The sequence below is a fragment of the Plasmopara halstedii genome (assembly GCF_900000015.1).
Source record: "Plasmopara halstedii genome assembly, contig: Scaffold_816, whole genome shotgun sequence".
In the NCBI taxonomy this organism is placed as follows: Eukaryota; Oomycota; class Peronosporomycetes; order Peronosporales; family Peronosporaceae; genus Plasmopara; species Plasmopara halstedii.
The window spans coordinates 1,392,502-1,404,916 of record NW_020187732.1 but is presented as its reverse complement, the minus strand read 5'-3'; the positions used below and the strand labels follow the sequence as shown (position 1 = coordinate 1,404,916).

Sequence of the window (12,415 nt, the reverse complement as noted above, 5' to 3'; positions counted from 1 at the left end):
AGGAAGCATACTCGCACCAGTAGCAAGTCGCATCAAACGCTTTTGACGCTTTTTAGAATGAGAAAGCTGACTGCTAAAACTGCTAGCACTATCGTTGCTTCTGATTGACTGGTCTATTTGAGAACCTTCAGATAGCGCGGCTTGAGCGAAGAACACAACACGCACTAAGTTGCTTGCTGGTACCTTCTCAATCATGTATGCAGCACTTATGTCAGGAAGGTCATCGACGAGATCAGCTTTCATTTTTCCAGCCAGTAATTCCTGCTCGGGCACTGATGTTAGCGTGACTGTAAACGAGTCAGCACTGCTTGCTTTTTCAAAATATTCAAGAAAACACCATTGTTCGTGGTTTCGAAACATCCGCGAACGTTCAAACGCACTGGTTTTGACTGTCAATCTTGACTCCATATCCGGCATGTCAGCTGAGGACACAGGTGTCTCGAATGAAGAATCAACGACGTGAACAACAGCACCGTGAATGTAATCTTTGTACAGACCTCGCATAACCATGTCGTGTTCAGTACTAGTGGTGGAGCTAAGGATGGCCGACAATTCGTTTAAACTTGCTTTCATCTCACCTGTCGCAAGCACTTCATGGGCTGCTTCAATTCCATCGCCGTGAGAAAATGTGGTAAAGTTATTGGCCACAGGTTTCCACTTCCAATTGCGCAGCGAAACTTGGCGATTTGTAAGACGGCGAAAGTCTAACCTGTCAGCAGCACCACGAGCGATCTGTAGCAATTGCGAGTTGCCAAGACGCACAAACGACTGGGTTGATAACGAATCTTGTTCAATTTCTGATTCAGCAAACGACGTTTCTTTCGTAGTGCGTGAGTCGTGCCATGAATGCTCCACAGCAAAACGTTTAAGGCCACTTGTAAAAGTTGCTACGTTTGGGTGTGATCGGTCTAACCGTGAACCAAACATGGTGAATTGGGAAATGATGATGCAAGTATAGACAACAGTGTGTCATTCCAATGAAGAGAGATACAAATACACACACACTCTGAAACTCTGCCTTACTTTCTAGCCATCAAAGAAAATCATGTGGAATTGGGACATGTTGAGGTTTACGTAATATTTTGTACTTTATGAAATGGGGAAATCAGACTACAAGTTGTATGTTAAGTGATCACTTTAGCGGCATGAATTCGATGTTTCTTTTGCAGTCAATTACAGTATACACGAAAGGGGTAATCTACTACTTTCAAGTGGGATGGAAATGAAGCTTAGATATCCCAATTTCCTTTTTTAATAAACGAGAACGAAGTAAGTGTGTATTTCAAAGTTAAAGCGACACATGTTTCGTATGATTGCAAGCGTAAAAGTGCTCAAAATCAGTATCTACACCGCCGCAGATGAGCCATCAATTTAGATGCATGTGCTATGATGAAGTGATCAGCTATACTGCACCAAAAGCCGTTTTTTGTGCATACTTAGATGGTGTGTAACAGATGGGAGGTCTGCGATGCAAAGAAGTAATTTGGTTTTTGTCGTTTGACAAAAACAGATTGGAAGGACGAGATTGCATTTACTGCCTAGAAAAAGACTGATGAGTCTAAAACGTGTCTACCTTCAATTGTCTAACTTCCTTTGTCTACTTTATAATACCAAAAGTTTAAAAAACATTTGAGGTAGACAACAGTATCAGGAAGTTAGTTGAAAATTGTGTCTGAATCGTGAATAGAAAACATTTTAAATGCGATCTCTATGGACTGGCGCAAGTGCGAGCTCTTGATCGACTTCATTGTTAAGAAAAAGTCATAGCCGTTTTATGCTTGAATATCTATCGTTAGGGTTGTGAAAGCTTTCATTCGGAAATTCAGCTCTGTGGTTCAAATAAAAATTCCAGACACATGCTTTGATAGTCAAATCTTTACTGAGCAGGTTGCGTCTTCAAGTCAAACAATTTAAAGTTGAATTCTCGAGGTCGGCTTTCCATTGTATTGAATCAAAGTTTACGTGCAGCCCACAAATCTTTTCTGATGGCAAGGACACCAATTAGAATAAAAAACACGGTTATGCCATGCTACCACGCTACTCATACATGAGAAATAACTTAACTTATACAACACGTAAATGCGAAGAAGACCCTGATCAGCAAAACCAGTGTATCCTTTTTAGCGGGCATTAGAGCTGGTGCAAACTTTTGTTTGGATATGTCTTAAGCTCTTCTTCTCCAACGTTTTCCGGGTCATAGTTCCTGTATGAAACATCCTTTTTATAATCTTCATGTACATGACACTGTGTAAGTGCAAAGAGGTGAAGTACCAAAGTGAAGTAGCAAAGTTAAGTACCATGATGAGAGTGATGAATGATGCTTTACTAACGGATTTTCCCGATTAGAGTCCGGTCTTCTATTTATTTGTACCGGACTCAAGCCCAAAATATCGGGATTCTTTCAGAAAAAACAGAATATTCTAGTGACGATGTGAAAACAGCGAATTTGGTTATCGAAGTACGTCACAAACTCAAAATAAGTACAAAAAAAACATTCTTAACAGATCTAGAGAAGATACCTCCGACACGGGTTCGCTACCGCGTGTTTGGGTCCATGATGGATCGTAGGCGTTGTGAATGGGAATTTATTCCCCCGTCATCTGAAGTCATTATAGCGGGGTAGTGGGTATTGTATTTTTGAGGGCTCTATTCGGGACTGGACTCTAATCGGGAAAATCCGTTAATATCTTGAGAAGCTCAACTTAAGCAAGTATTATTTAATAAATACTCGCAGGTAACCATCCTATGTGCCTTATCCAACGCCGGATTTGAGAGTCAAAGCTTTGAGTACAACATTCGCTGTATCCTCATTGCAAAGACGAAGCTCCTCTTATTTTGCCTGCACCATGCACCATGCACCATGGTGCAGGCAAAATAAGAGGAGCTTCGTCTTTGCAATGAGGATCAGCGAATGTTGCACCATGGTGTGAATCTTTATGTCTATATCAATTATTCCTCTAAACCTTCATCAGAATTTCAATTTATAACGATACTTTAAGATTTCCAAAGCCAACTCAAATTTTTGACATTACTAAAAATTGCACTGTGGTGAAGCAAGGTCAACAGAACACAAAAACCGAGTTCTGCACTTCAATTGAATATAAAAGACGAGTTGATTCATCTGGATTGCGCCTGCTGAGAGCGGCGTGGTTGCCGTACACTTTGCAAGAGGAAGGCCTGTATCAATGAAGTCGCATTTATGAATGGACAGCCGATCGGCTCGTACTCTCCATGGGTGAAATCAAAAGGCTCTCTAATCACTCATTTTTGTTTTATTGAGCTTAATATAAAATTACATGCATTTATCCAAGCGAAAAAAACAGCCCAAAAATCTTCGTTTACGAGAACCAATTATCCTCATGGGAACCAATGTCATGGTCGTATTTTTTAAGTGTAGCGTGTGCATAGACGATAAATTGTTCGACCCCAAAATGTAGACCTATGAAGGATCACACAATGTTGTCTATGAGAAAGTGAGCGCCCAACGAGTGCTTACTGCGATAGGGACAATATCTTATAACGTTCAATCTATATTGCATGCTGCTACGTTCGCCGCCGGCAACCACAATGCCATCATTTGTGGGAAAGCCGCTCTATACTTCGCTGACAGCAATTGTAGCGGCTCTCCGAGTCTTGAACAGAAAACTGAACACTCACTTGAAAAAAAACGGCAGAGTACCTCATTGGGAATGTGTGTTAGCTGGGATACGTTTATTCTCTACACAAATTAAGAGGTTTGTGTCAGCTCCTTATGGCAGAAGTCCGTCGTAAATTTCACGACGGCGTCCAGCTAGTCTCTAATGAGCTACATCAAGCTCAAAAACTTGCCCGTCTATCAGCCCATGAGTTGGAACGACTCTAGTCACTCCCTCATGCCATGATTATGAATTTAATTTATATAATGTTGTACGCCAATTTGTGGTGGATTTCGAACTCATTCTTGTAGGCGAGCATGTCAAATATGATTTCAACAAACCTAACCAAAAGTTTGCCCAAAACGTTTCTGGATGAACACGGATAACAGTTCGATGCAGTGGCCACTAGCAATTCATTTTACACAAAATTACAGTTGAGATACAGCTTGGCTGTAAATGCAACGGCAAGGTGTCACGAACACCAATAAGATGGGCCATATTGCTCAGACAACCCACGAATATCAGATTGCTGTTATTACAGGACTTGTTTTTTAACGAACCGAAATTGAAACAATTTTGAACGGGTTCCGCTAAATAAAAGTCACGGATAGCGGTGCAAGCGTGCAACCCAGCACTTCATAAAACGCTGTATGATTTAGATATTTTGCATCCAAATCTTCACTGCAGCAGGGCTGCTATCACTCTTTGCTGAGAGGAAGCTAAGCTAAGGTCATCGACCTTACGTTCTTTTCACGAACCAGTACGAGTGCAACGGATCGCAATTCACTGTCTCTAAGGTACTGAAAACCTCAACCAAGGTAAAGGGACTCTTCCGCTCAAAATTGAAACAGTATTTAATTTTTTCAGTGTCGGTAGAGCCGCCAATATTTAGAACCTTAGATTTTCCTAATTAATTTAGTAATATCTAATCAATATAGTGTAACCCAATTAATATGCATTACTACTGACAGTCCTGCCACGTAGTGGCTTCTTGTTACGGTGTAGCCACACCGCTGTGTGAATCCAACAACTTGTGTAACCCCCACCTATGTACGGTTGCACCATCTTGTGCGACCCGCCCTTTCATAAAAGGGTACGTGTAACCTCGTTTAACTCTGCCCCATTAAAATTGTAAATTTTTTCAATCCACATTAAACGGTCATCTCATACGAGACTCGCGTATCTGAGACACCTTCACGTTTCTAAGAACAAATCAGCACATTCCCCGCTCTATGAGCCTTTTTTCTATGACACGCAAAACATCCAGTCTAGCTGGTTCCGAGGGCGTTAGCGGACAAGCGCTTCTTCTTCTTCTGTACAGGGCGCATCTCCAGAAGGTACGTCTGCGGCTTCACGGGAAACACACCCCAAGCCCTCAGTAACTGATCGCAACACACCCGCCCGCCCCGGGCGACGGATTTCCTTGTCGAGGAGTTGGAGGAAGTCGACTACGAGTCGGATTATCCTTCCCCCGCAAGGGAAGACGAGGAGGATGAGGTGCACCAACGCCGCGACGTGAGCCCAGCTCAAACCTTGCGAACACCATGTCCGTTCCCCGATATCTCGGCTTTCGAGGGAAGTGGTATTATGACTAATTTTCTCGACACGGCACAGGAGCAGCTCTTCGATCTCTTGAAGACGAGGTCCGTCGCGATCAGGACTACGCTGAGCGTCGTGCTAGGGTCGCATACCGCTGCGCAGAAGCCAGAGATCTTGGAACCCATTGCGCATCAGTTGCTTCACGTTGAGGACTATCGCGCTCTGTCGGAGCGGCTCCTAGCCGTTTAGCAAAGGAACGTGTCGCTTCATGCGAAGATGGCGCTCTTGGCGCCGTTGGCGATGAATATCGTTGCACTCTGTGCTCAAAATCATATGCTGATCCAGCTTATAGCTGGTCGAGCGCCTGTGGGCGCCGCTTCGGCGCCAACGCCTCCGCATTTTCTTGCGCCGGATCCCGGTACGGCTCGAGCAAGTCCACATACACGATCTACAATGAGCGTCGCTATACCGACACCATCGATGGTGTCCAGTACTGCCGCAAGATAAGTAACCCTGCAACACCCACGTTACCCGTCGAGTCCTTCGGCAGGCCAAACGCAAAGCCCAAACTCATGGACTGCAACACTCGGAGAGTACCCGAAAATTGACCAGCGGCGCCGCCGCATTCGGAGAGGGTTTCATCCTTTGCCACGTCTCACACGTGCGCACATAGATGCTCGTCCATTAGTCCGGCTTGGGCCGCCAGTAGTGGCAACTCACAAAGTTGTAAATCTTTTAATGACCAAGGTGACCACTGGGTGGGGTGTCGCGGGCCTCACAAAAGATACGGTCCTTCAAATCCTCATTCGAGAGGGATCAAAATTCGTAGCGTATTCGTCGAGTCGTTGCTATAATACAGCAATCCGTAATTCAGTGAATATCGGTGCGACCGTGCACGCGGTCGTGACAACTTCTTTTCCAAGTTTCCAAACTCCTTTCTACCAAGAGCCTGTAGTAGCGCTACGCACATATAATCACCCGCTACGCGGCGCGGATCGAGTTCATCACGGACGACGTCACCGTCGTGACATGAGCTAGCTCTTCTCTGGTCTGCGTGACAGCGCATCAGCCAAAGCATTCTTCTTTCCTGGCTAATGTTTCACCTCGAAGTTATATTCTGCAAAGAAAGAGAACCACCTGGCCATCCTCTGCGAGAGGTGAGACGCAGTGCGTAGTGACGCGTGATCTTTGAAGATCAAGAACGGCTTGAAGCTGAGCAGGTGAATCCTGAACTTGACAACTGCATACGTTATCGCAAGTAGTTCCTTGTCGTGAACTAGGTAGTTCTTCTCTGCAGCATTGAGCTGACGAGATTCGAACGCACTTGCTCGATCTCGCCCCTCACCGTCTGCTTGCAGCAGTGCACAGCCGATGGCAAAATCTAAAGCGTCACAAACGACAGTGGAAAGACGATCTAGGTCTGGCAACGCCAGTATTGGTCCAAATAGGAGGCTTTCGCTGACCCTGTCAAATTCTCCCGATGCTAGATGTCCTAACACCATTCCGCCTCCTTCTTAAGGAGATTCAATTATGGGTGTGACATTTCTGCGTAGTTCTCGCTGTACATGTGCAAGTAGTTGGCTAGGCCAAGCCAATTGCTTTCTAAATAAACAGGCGAGTCCACGATGGCCTGGACCTTAGCGAGGTACACTTGAAGGCCACGCTTCCCGATAAAGCACCTTTAGAAATGGGGGCTCTTCGGCGCCGAAGATGCATTAACTGGGATTAGCATACAGCGTATTCGTGCGTATGCACTCGAGCATCGCTCTCAAATAGACGAAGTGGTTTTCCACATCTGTCCTCCCGTGCCTCGCAAGCCTGGGGAAGAATATGTCTGTGCATACGCCCGATGGGGCCTAAACAACTGCGTTATAAGTTAAATTAATTGTTGCTGGCACATTTAACAGCTACTGGGGCATCACCAACAACTCCCAGACCATGCCGCTCGGAGTTCTGACCGCCGTCAACGGAATATCACTCGCTGTCATGAGCAATTGGTTGTACGTATCGAACAAGTCGAGTGCACTGTACTTTGTACATCCACTCATGTTTTTCTGGAAGACAGCCTTCCTAGGATTCGTCGTCTGCGCCGAGATGGTGGAAGCGTTAAGCTTTTTGTAAGCTTGAGCGATACGCTGCTTGGGTCCGGCTTTCGAACACAAAACTCGGGTGTCGAATAGGGAAACTTGCTCTCACACACCATTCCTGCGCTGTGCTTCGCACAGGAGAAGGTGTCATTGCTCGTTAAGCAGCGTCCATTGGCGTGTTACGCAGTACTTAATTCCGGGAACCACGTTAATCACATGACGCACACCTCCGTCCGGGGTTAGGACCGACGGTGGTTCTTTGAATCGACGTTCGAAACTCCTTCATCAACCGAATTTGTATAGATCCGAGAGATTTTTTCGGATCAAAGATCGACTTCGTGCTTTCAGCACCCTCTTGGTTTTCTTCAGGGAAGCTTCATCCAGAAGCGACGACGAGTTAATCTCCTCTTCCGGTCGTATAATGACCACTTCGGCTTAGTCGCCTGCCTTCAAGGCACCGCCGAACTCGTCGAAGGACAACTCAAGAAGTACATTCACCGTAGGAATAGCCCCAAAAGTGACATTGCCGTCCCTCTCCCCCGTCTTACCGTTGACGAGAGTGTAAAAATGTACGCTATCGTCTTCGTTAGACACATCCTAAGTCAGGGTCGACGCTCGGCGTCTTGCAGCTAGCACGCGGCGTCGCTGTCGCCTCTCCACAGAGGTTGTACGTTGCGACGAGACCAGTGGGACCACGTACCCAGCATCGTTCAGTGTTAGCCTTATTACCTGTTCCACCGGAGCCTGATGTTATCAACAACATCCGATGAAGCGCTGCTAGCCCCGCAGTCTTCGTCTAGTAAATAACATGTCACTCCACGCGCATCTGAAGAGCCTTGCCCAAGATGCCTCGGAACTCGTCCGACCATGCCATTTGTGGCATTCAGCGACTGCTTCGAGACGTGAGCAGTGCTCAGTAGATCACGTGCCACTCCGCGTGCATCACTTAAGCCTCGCCCTCGACGCCCCGGACATCGTCCGACCATGCCTAGGATGGCATGCAGCGACTGCTTCGATACTTGGACAGTACTCACTGGGTTACGTTCCACTCCACGTTCAGCCCGCTGGCCATGCTTGTGACTCCTATCTGAGACACTTTCGGTGTTCGATAACTCGGATACTCCGATATCCAGCACATTGATTATCCCGGTTCAGTGCCCGCGTTAAATGCGCTTCTGCTTCCTAGTAGAGGTAGATTCATGACTCACCAAAGCCCCCACAAAAAGACTTGAGCGTCGCGCCCAAGGCCTTCGACGTCTATGGCTCATGGTGTTCTAACCATGCCATACCAAGAAGGAGCCCATACTTTGAAGCCAAGTTTAGGACCAAGCTATCAAAGTCAAGAAACCTAACACCGGGGTCTACAGGGACCTTCGGTACCTTGATACGTGTCTCCGACGCTAGCGAACAGCGCCTCAGCATACAGCTAAATTCCTCCCATCGTGGAGGGTCGAGTATAGTTGCCCGTCGTCCCAGAATCGATCAAGAACTTCGATGGCTTCTCAAAGCCCTTCACGACCGCTTCCGCGCTGGCATACATACACGTTCCGTGTTCAAGAGCACGGAGCTCTTCGGGGCTGGGCCCTGTTGAACTATGCCTTCCTGAGGCTCAACAGAACTCAGTTTTCTCCAGTAGGTCGCCCCGCGCCTACTGCGTGTTGTAGTCTCCCGCGACAAACCAGAAGACTGGTAAGAAGCGAGACGTCGGTTTGATGGACCTTAACGTGTCTTGCGCAGGGGGCAACCAATCCAAAGGGACGGGTGTTTCCACAGCCAAAGAATCGTTGGGTGTTCGAACACTGCTCGGCAACTCGGATCTCTGTCTCCTTGTCCTCAGTAAAGCTGAGATCTATCGGCTCATGCCCGCTCGACGAGATGTTAGTGCATTCCAACCAAGTCATGCCGACTTGGAGTTGAATTTGGCATTCAATGCTACATTCACTGCTTCTTCAGACAAAGCCGGGTGCACACAGGCGACTTTTATTCTGGCCACGCCAGTGCGAAGGCCTCCATTAAGACGGTCACTGTGACCGCCTCCGGAAGAGGGTCAGCTGCCATACTGGCAATGAGAGTACGCGACTTTTGGACAAAGTCCACCAACTCTCTTTTGTCCTATCGGGCAGCAAGAAAACGTGATCACACCCGATAATATTCAATATTCTGGTTTGGTGGTGAGAACACTCGTGAAAGCTCCAGCTTCAGCTCCATCCAGGAGGAAAACGTCAATTCGACTGAAGTGCCATTCTCAAGCTCAATTTACGAACTTTACGATTCCTAGCGCCACGCGTTGTTGCTCAGTCTGGAATATAGCGGATGCCTTTTGTCATTTCGACCTCTCTCACCCAGAGCAGAAGATTCTCTCCATCCGTATCCTCAAATGTCTTGACGCTCACCATGAGCGGCTTGGGTCGGGGGGGGGTCATCCGTCGCCGACGGTGGCGTCATGGACGGAGTCAACGCCGACATCCTCTGCTCTAGGTGCTCGAACAGAGCATTTATTTGCTTGAAAACGCCTCTAGGCGCGCGCTAATCGCTTCAAGTCCTCGTAAAGCGAGGTATCGCACGCCCTCAGGGCCAGGCAGAGACACCGGCTTATTAAGTCCGTCGTGCAGGCCCCGGGGCAAATAGGAGAACTGCTTTAACATCACAGAGAGTCAGTCGTAACGGCTCAGGTGTAGACTGACTACATCTGTTTCCAAATGCAGCGGGGCTGCCGTAGCTCTATCGCGTAGAGAAAGGTTAGTTAAGGTCGGCGACCTTCGTTTTATACTTAGAGCCAGAAGTAACTACAACAACGTTTCGGTTAAAAATGATAGCTGTCTTTCTCGGTTTTATTAGCGGCAAAGCCGCCTATATCTTAATCAATAATCTTTCCTATCTATATAGAAAAATCTGATTAAATATATAACTACTGCCAGTCCATCTACGTACTGACCCTTTGTGTAAGAGTAGCCACACTGTTGTGTTCACACCATATTGTGTAGTCCCCATCATTGTGTGACCACGTTATAGCCATAGTTAGCGGGTTGTTGCTGTCTTAATGTGCAGAAACGAGTAAATGTCAACTGAGTCAATGTCACCGAACAAGCGCACTCGGCCAGCATATACTTTTCAAAACTAGTGAATTGAACCGGAATATTGTCTAAGAAAGCTTTCTTTGAGTAATCATAGCCTTTCAAACACAGAATGTCGGTGTCAAGTATTAGATACTACACTTTTTTACTAAATGGTACCGTGCTTCACACGAAAGAAAGCGTCAATGAGATTACTCTACTTCATGGTCATCATTGTGTGACACAATACTTTCTCTAGGGAACCAGATCAATCTCATGACAAATTCTCGTTTCGGATATACAGCAGGGCACCCTCGTCGTATCACTCATCCGAGACGATACCGTCTCCGAGACGATATAAAAAAAAATTATTTCTTAAGACGGCTGTTTACTCTTCACAATCTGTGCTTTAAGGAGGCTCACGGAAATGTCAATGTCCATGTTGTACAAAAATTTTAGCTCCTCCTCTGACATTAAGCGTACTAATTTTAACCAAAACGTCTTGCGCTTTCAGCAATTTTCTCCTTTGATAAGTCGATTAGCTTGGCGAGATCTTCTGTCGATGGTATCTAAGAGATACCCACACTTATTTGCTTACCCGGGTCACTTCACACACATGTAATTACAGTTTTCCGTCGCAAAATTGAAGAGCTTCATTGCTTCGCATTAAAGACGCGCCACAAAATAGTGCTGATTCAGCAGTAACCTTATACCATGACACGAAAAAAATTTCGTTTATACCCTCTGAACCTGGCCCTTCAACTTGCGACATACAGCCACCTGTCTCCGCCGGGTTCTAAACGGGAGACCATATTTCACAGTTGTGTTCAGACTCCACCGACTCCGGTCAAGGAGACAGCTCTACACGGTCAATCTGATTGTTCAGCGTCCCTGGCATAAGCGGCACCAGCTACTAGCTGTCACTAAATGCCCAGTCAAAGATAATTTAATGGGATCAGGGCATACTGTCGCCCATTCATGTCTCAGCATATCTACCCTATAGAAGTCGTGATATGTATTCGTAAATTTGCTTTCATTTTGAGAATGATGCATCTTCTGCCTTACGAGCTGTGGTAGAGGTACTTGAAAACATCACTACTCGCCAGCCTGAATGATAAAGTGCTCTAAATGAAAGCTATCGCGGTTTCATGTCTGCACCAAAAGCGCTTCGGTTTCAACCAAGCATCGGATATACACGCTTGGGTCCACGAAACACCGTGAATCTTTGCTGCGTCAGCAGAGTCTCACACTGAAGATCGCAATATTTGATCGCTTGTTCCTGTCTTGCGAAAAAAATCGTGGCTTACTTCCGATTATACTTCAGCTTTCCTAACGACCCATACCAGTATCATTGCTTCGAATCATGACAATATCTTGTCCATCACCGAAGTAGTGGAAGCATGACTAACCAGAGCTCCATTGCAGAAAGATGCGCGGCACCCAGTATATTCGATCAATATATTGTTTATTTCTAAATACGCCAGTCATGCCATACCTGGGATAGTTTTGTATCTTGTGGAAATGATAATGAACAGAATTCCGCCATGTAGAAGTTTCCAAAGCATTCAAATAATGAGCACAACTTAGACGAACCTCGTCTTAAAAATCACAATAACCGGGATGGTATTCAGCGACTTTTATGCCCCCGCGTACTGAATATAGATACCGACAGTCGTGCATCGAAAGAAATCGCACGACACCTCCAAATCAGATTAAATGTGTGCGGCTTCACGAGTGAATTGCAAACAATTAAGGAAGCGTCACTTATGAACAGAATCTCATTGATCGTCACATACGGAATAGATGAAATCTTTTTAAGCAAACACACTGTAGCATAAATGAGAAGTTCATTGCATGAAGTCTGTCGGTCGGTCATGCGTGTCAGATCGACCATTGGTACTCTTTAAAGCTGGTACTACCACAATTCACCCGTTATCGTGTGGAGTACCGGCTATTTTTCAGACTCCAACTAATTATTTTTATCCAATCGTTATGGAATCTAAGGATGACGTCGTTAGTGCCAAACCGCCCTCTGGTCTTTCACCCGAACGTGAGGCTCGACACAGAATTGATCATGAGCCTTGTTCAAAGCATGCGGTTC

The 12,415-nt window shown here is 46.1% G+C and overlaps 1 protein-coding gene across 1 annotated transcript in view; it reads right to left on the bottom strand.

Annotated features, from left to right (window-relative positions):
• Positions 1 to 927, bottom strand: part of PHALS_14217 (hypothetical protein L916_13299) — a gene marked incomplete at both ends in the record, with an annotated part of 951 nt that extends 24 nt beyond the window's left edge. Inside the window, one exon of the mRNA XM_024729984.1 lies at positions 1 to 927. This exon is cut by the window's left edge and continues 24 nt beyond it. Within this exon, the coding sequence (XP_024580307.1) occupies positions 1 to 927 (927 nt within the window).
• Between the last annotated feature and the right edge of the window lie 11,488 nt (positions 928 to 12,415).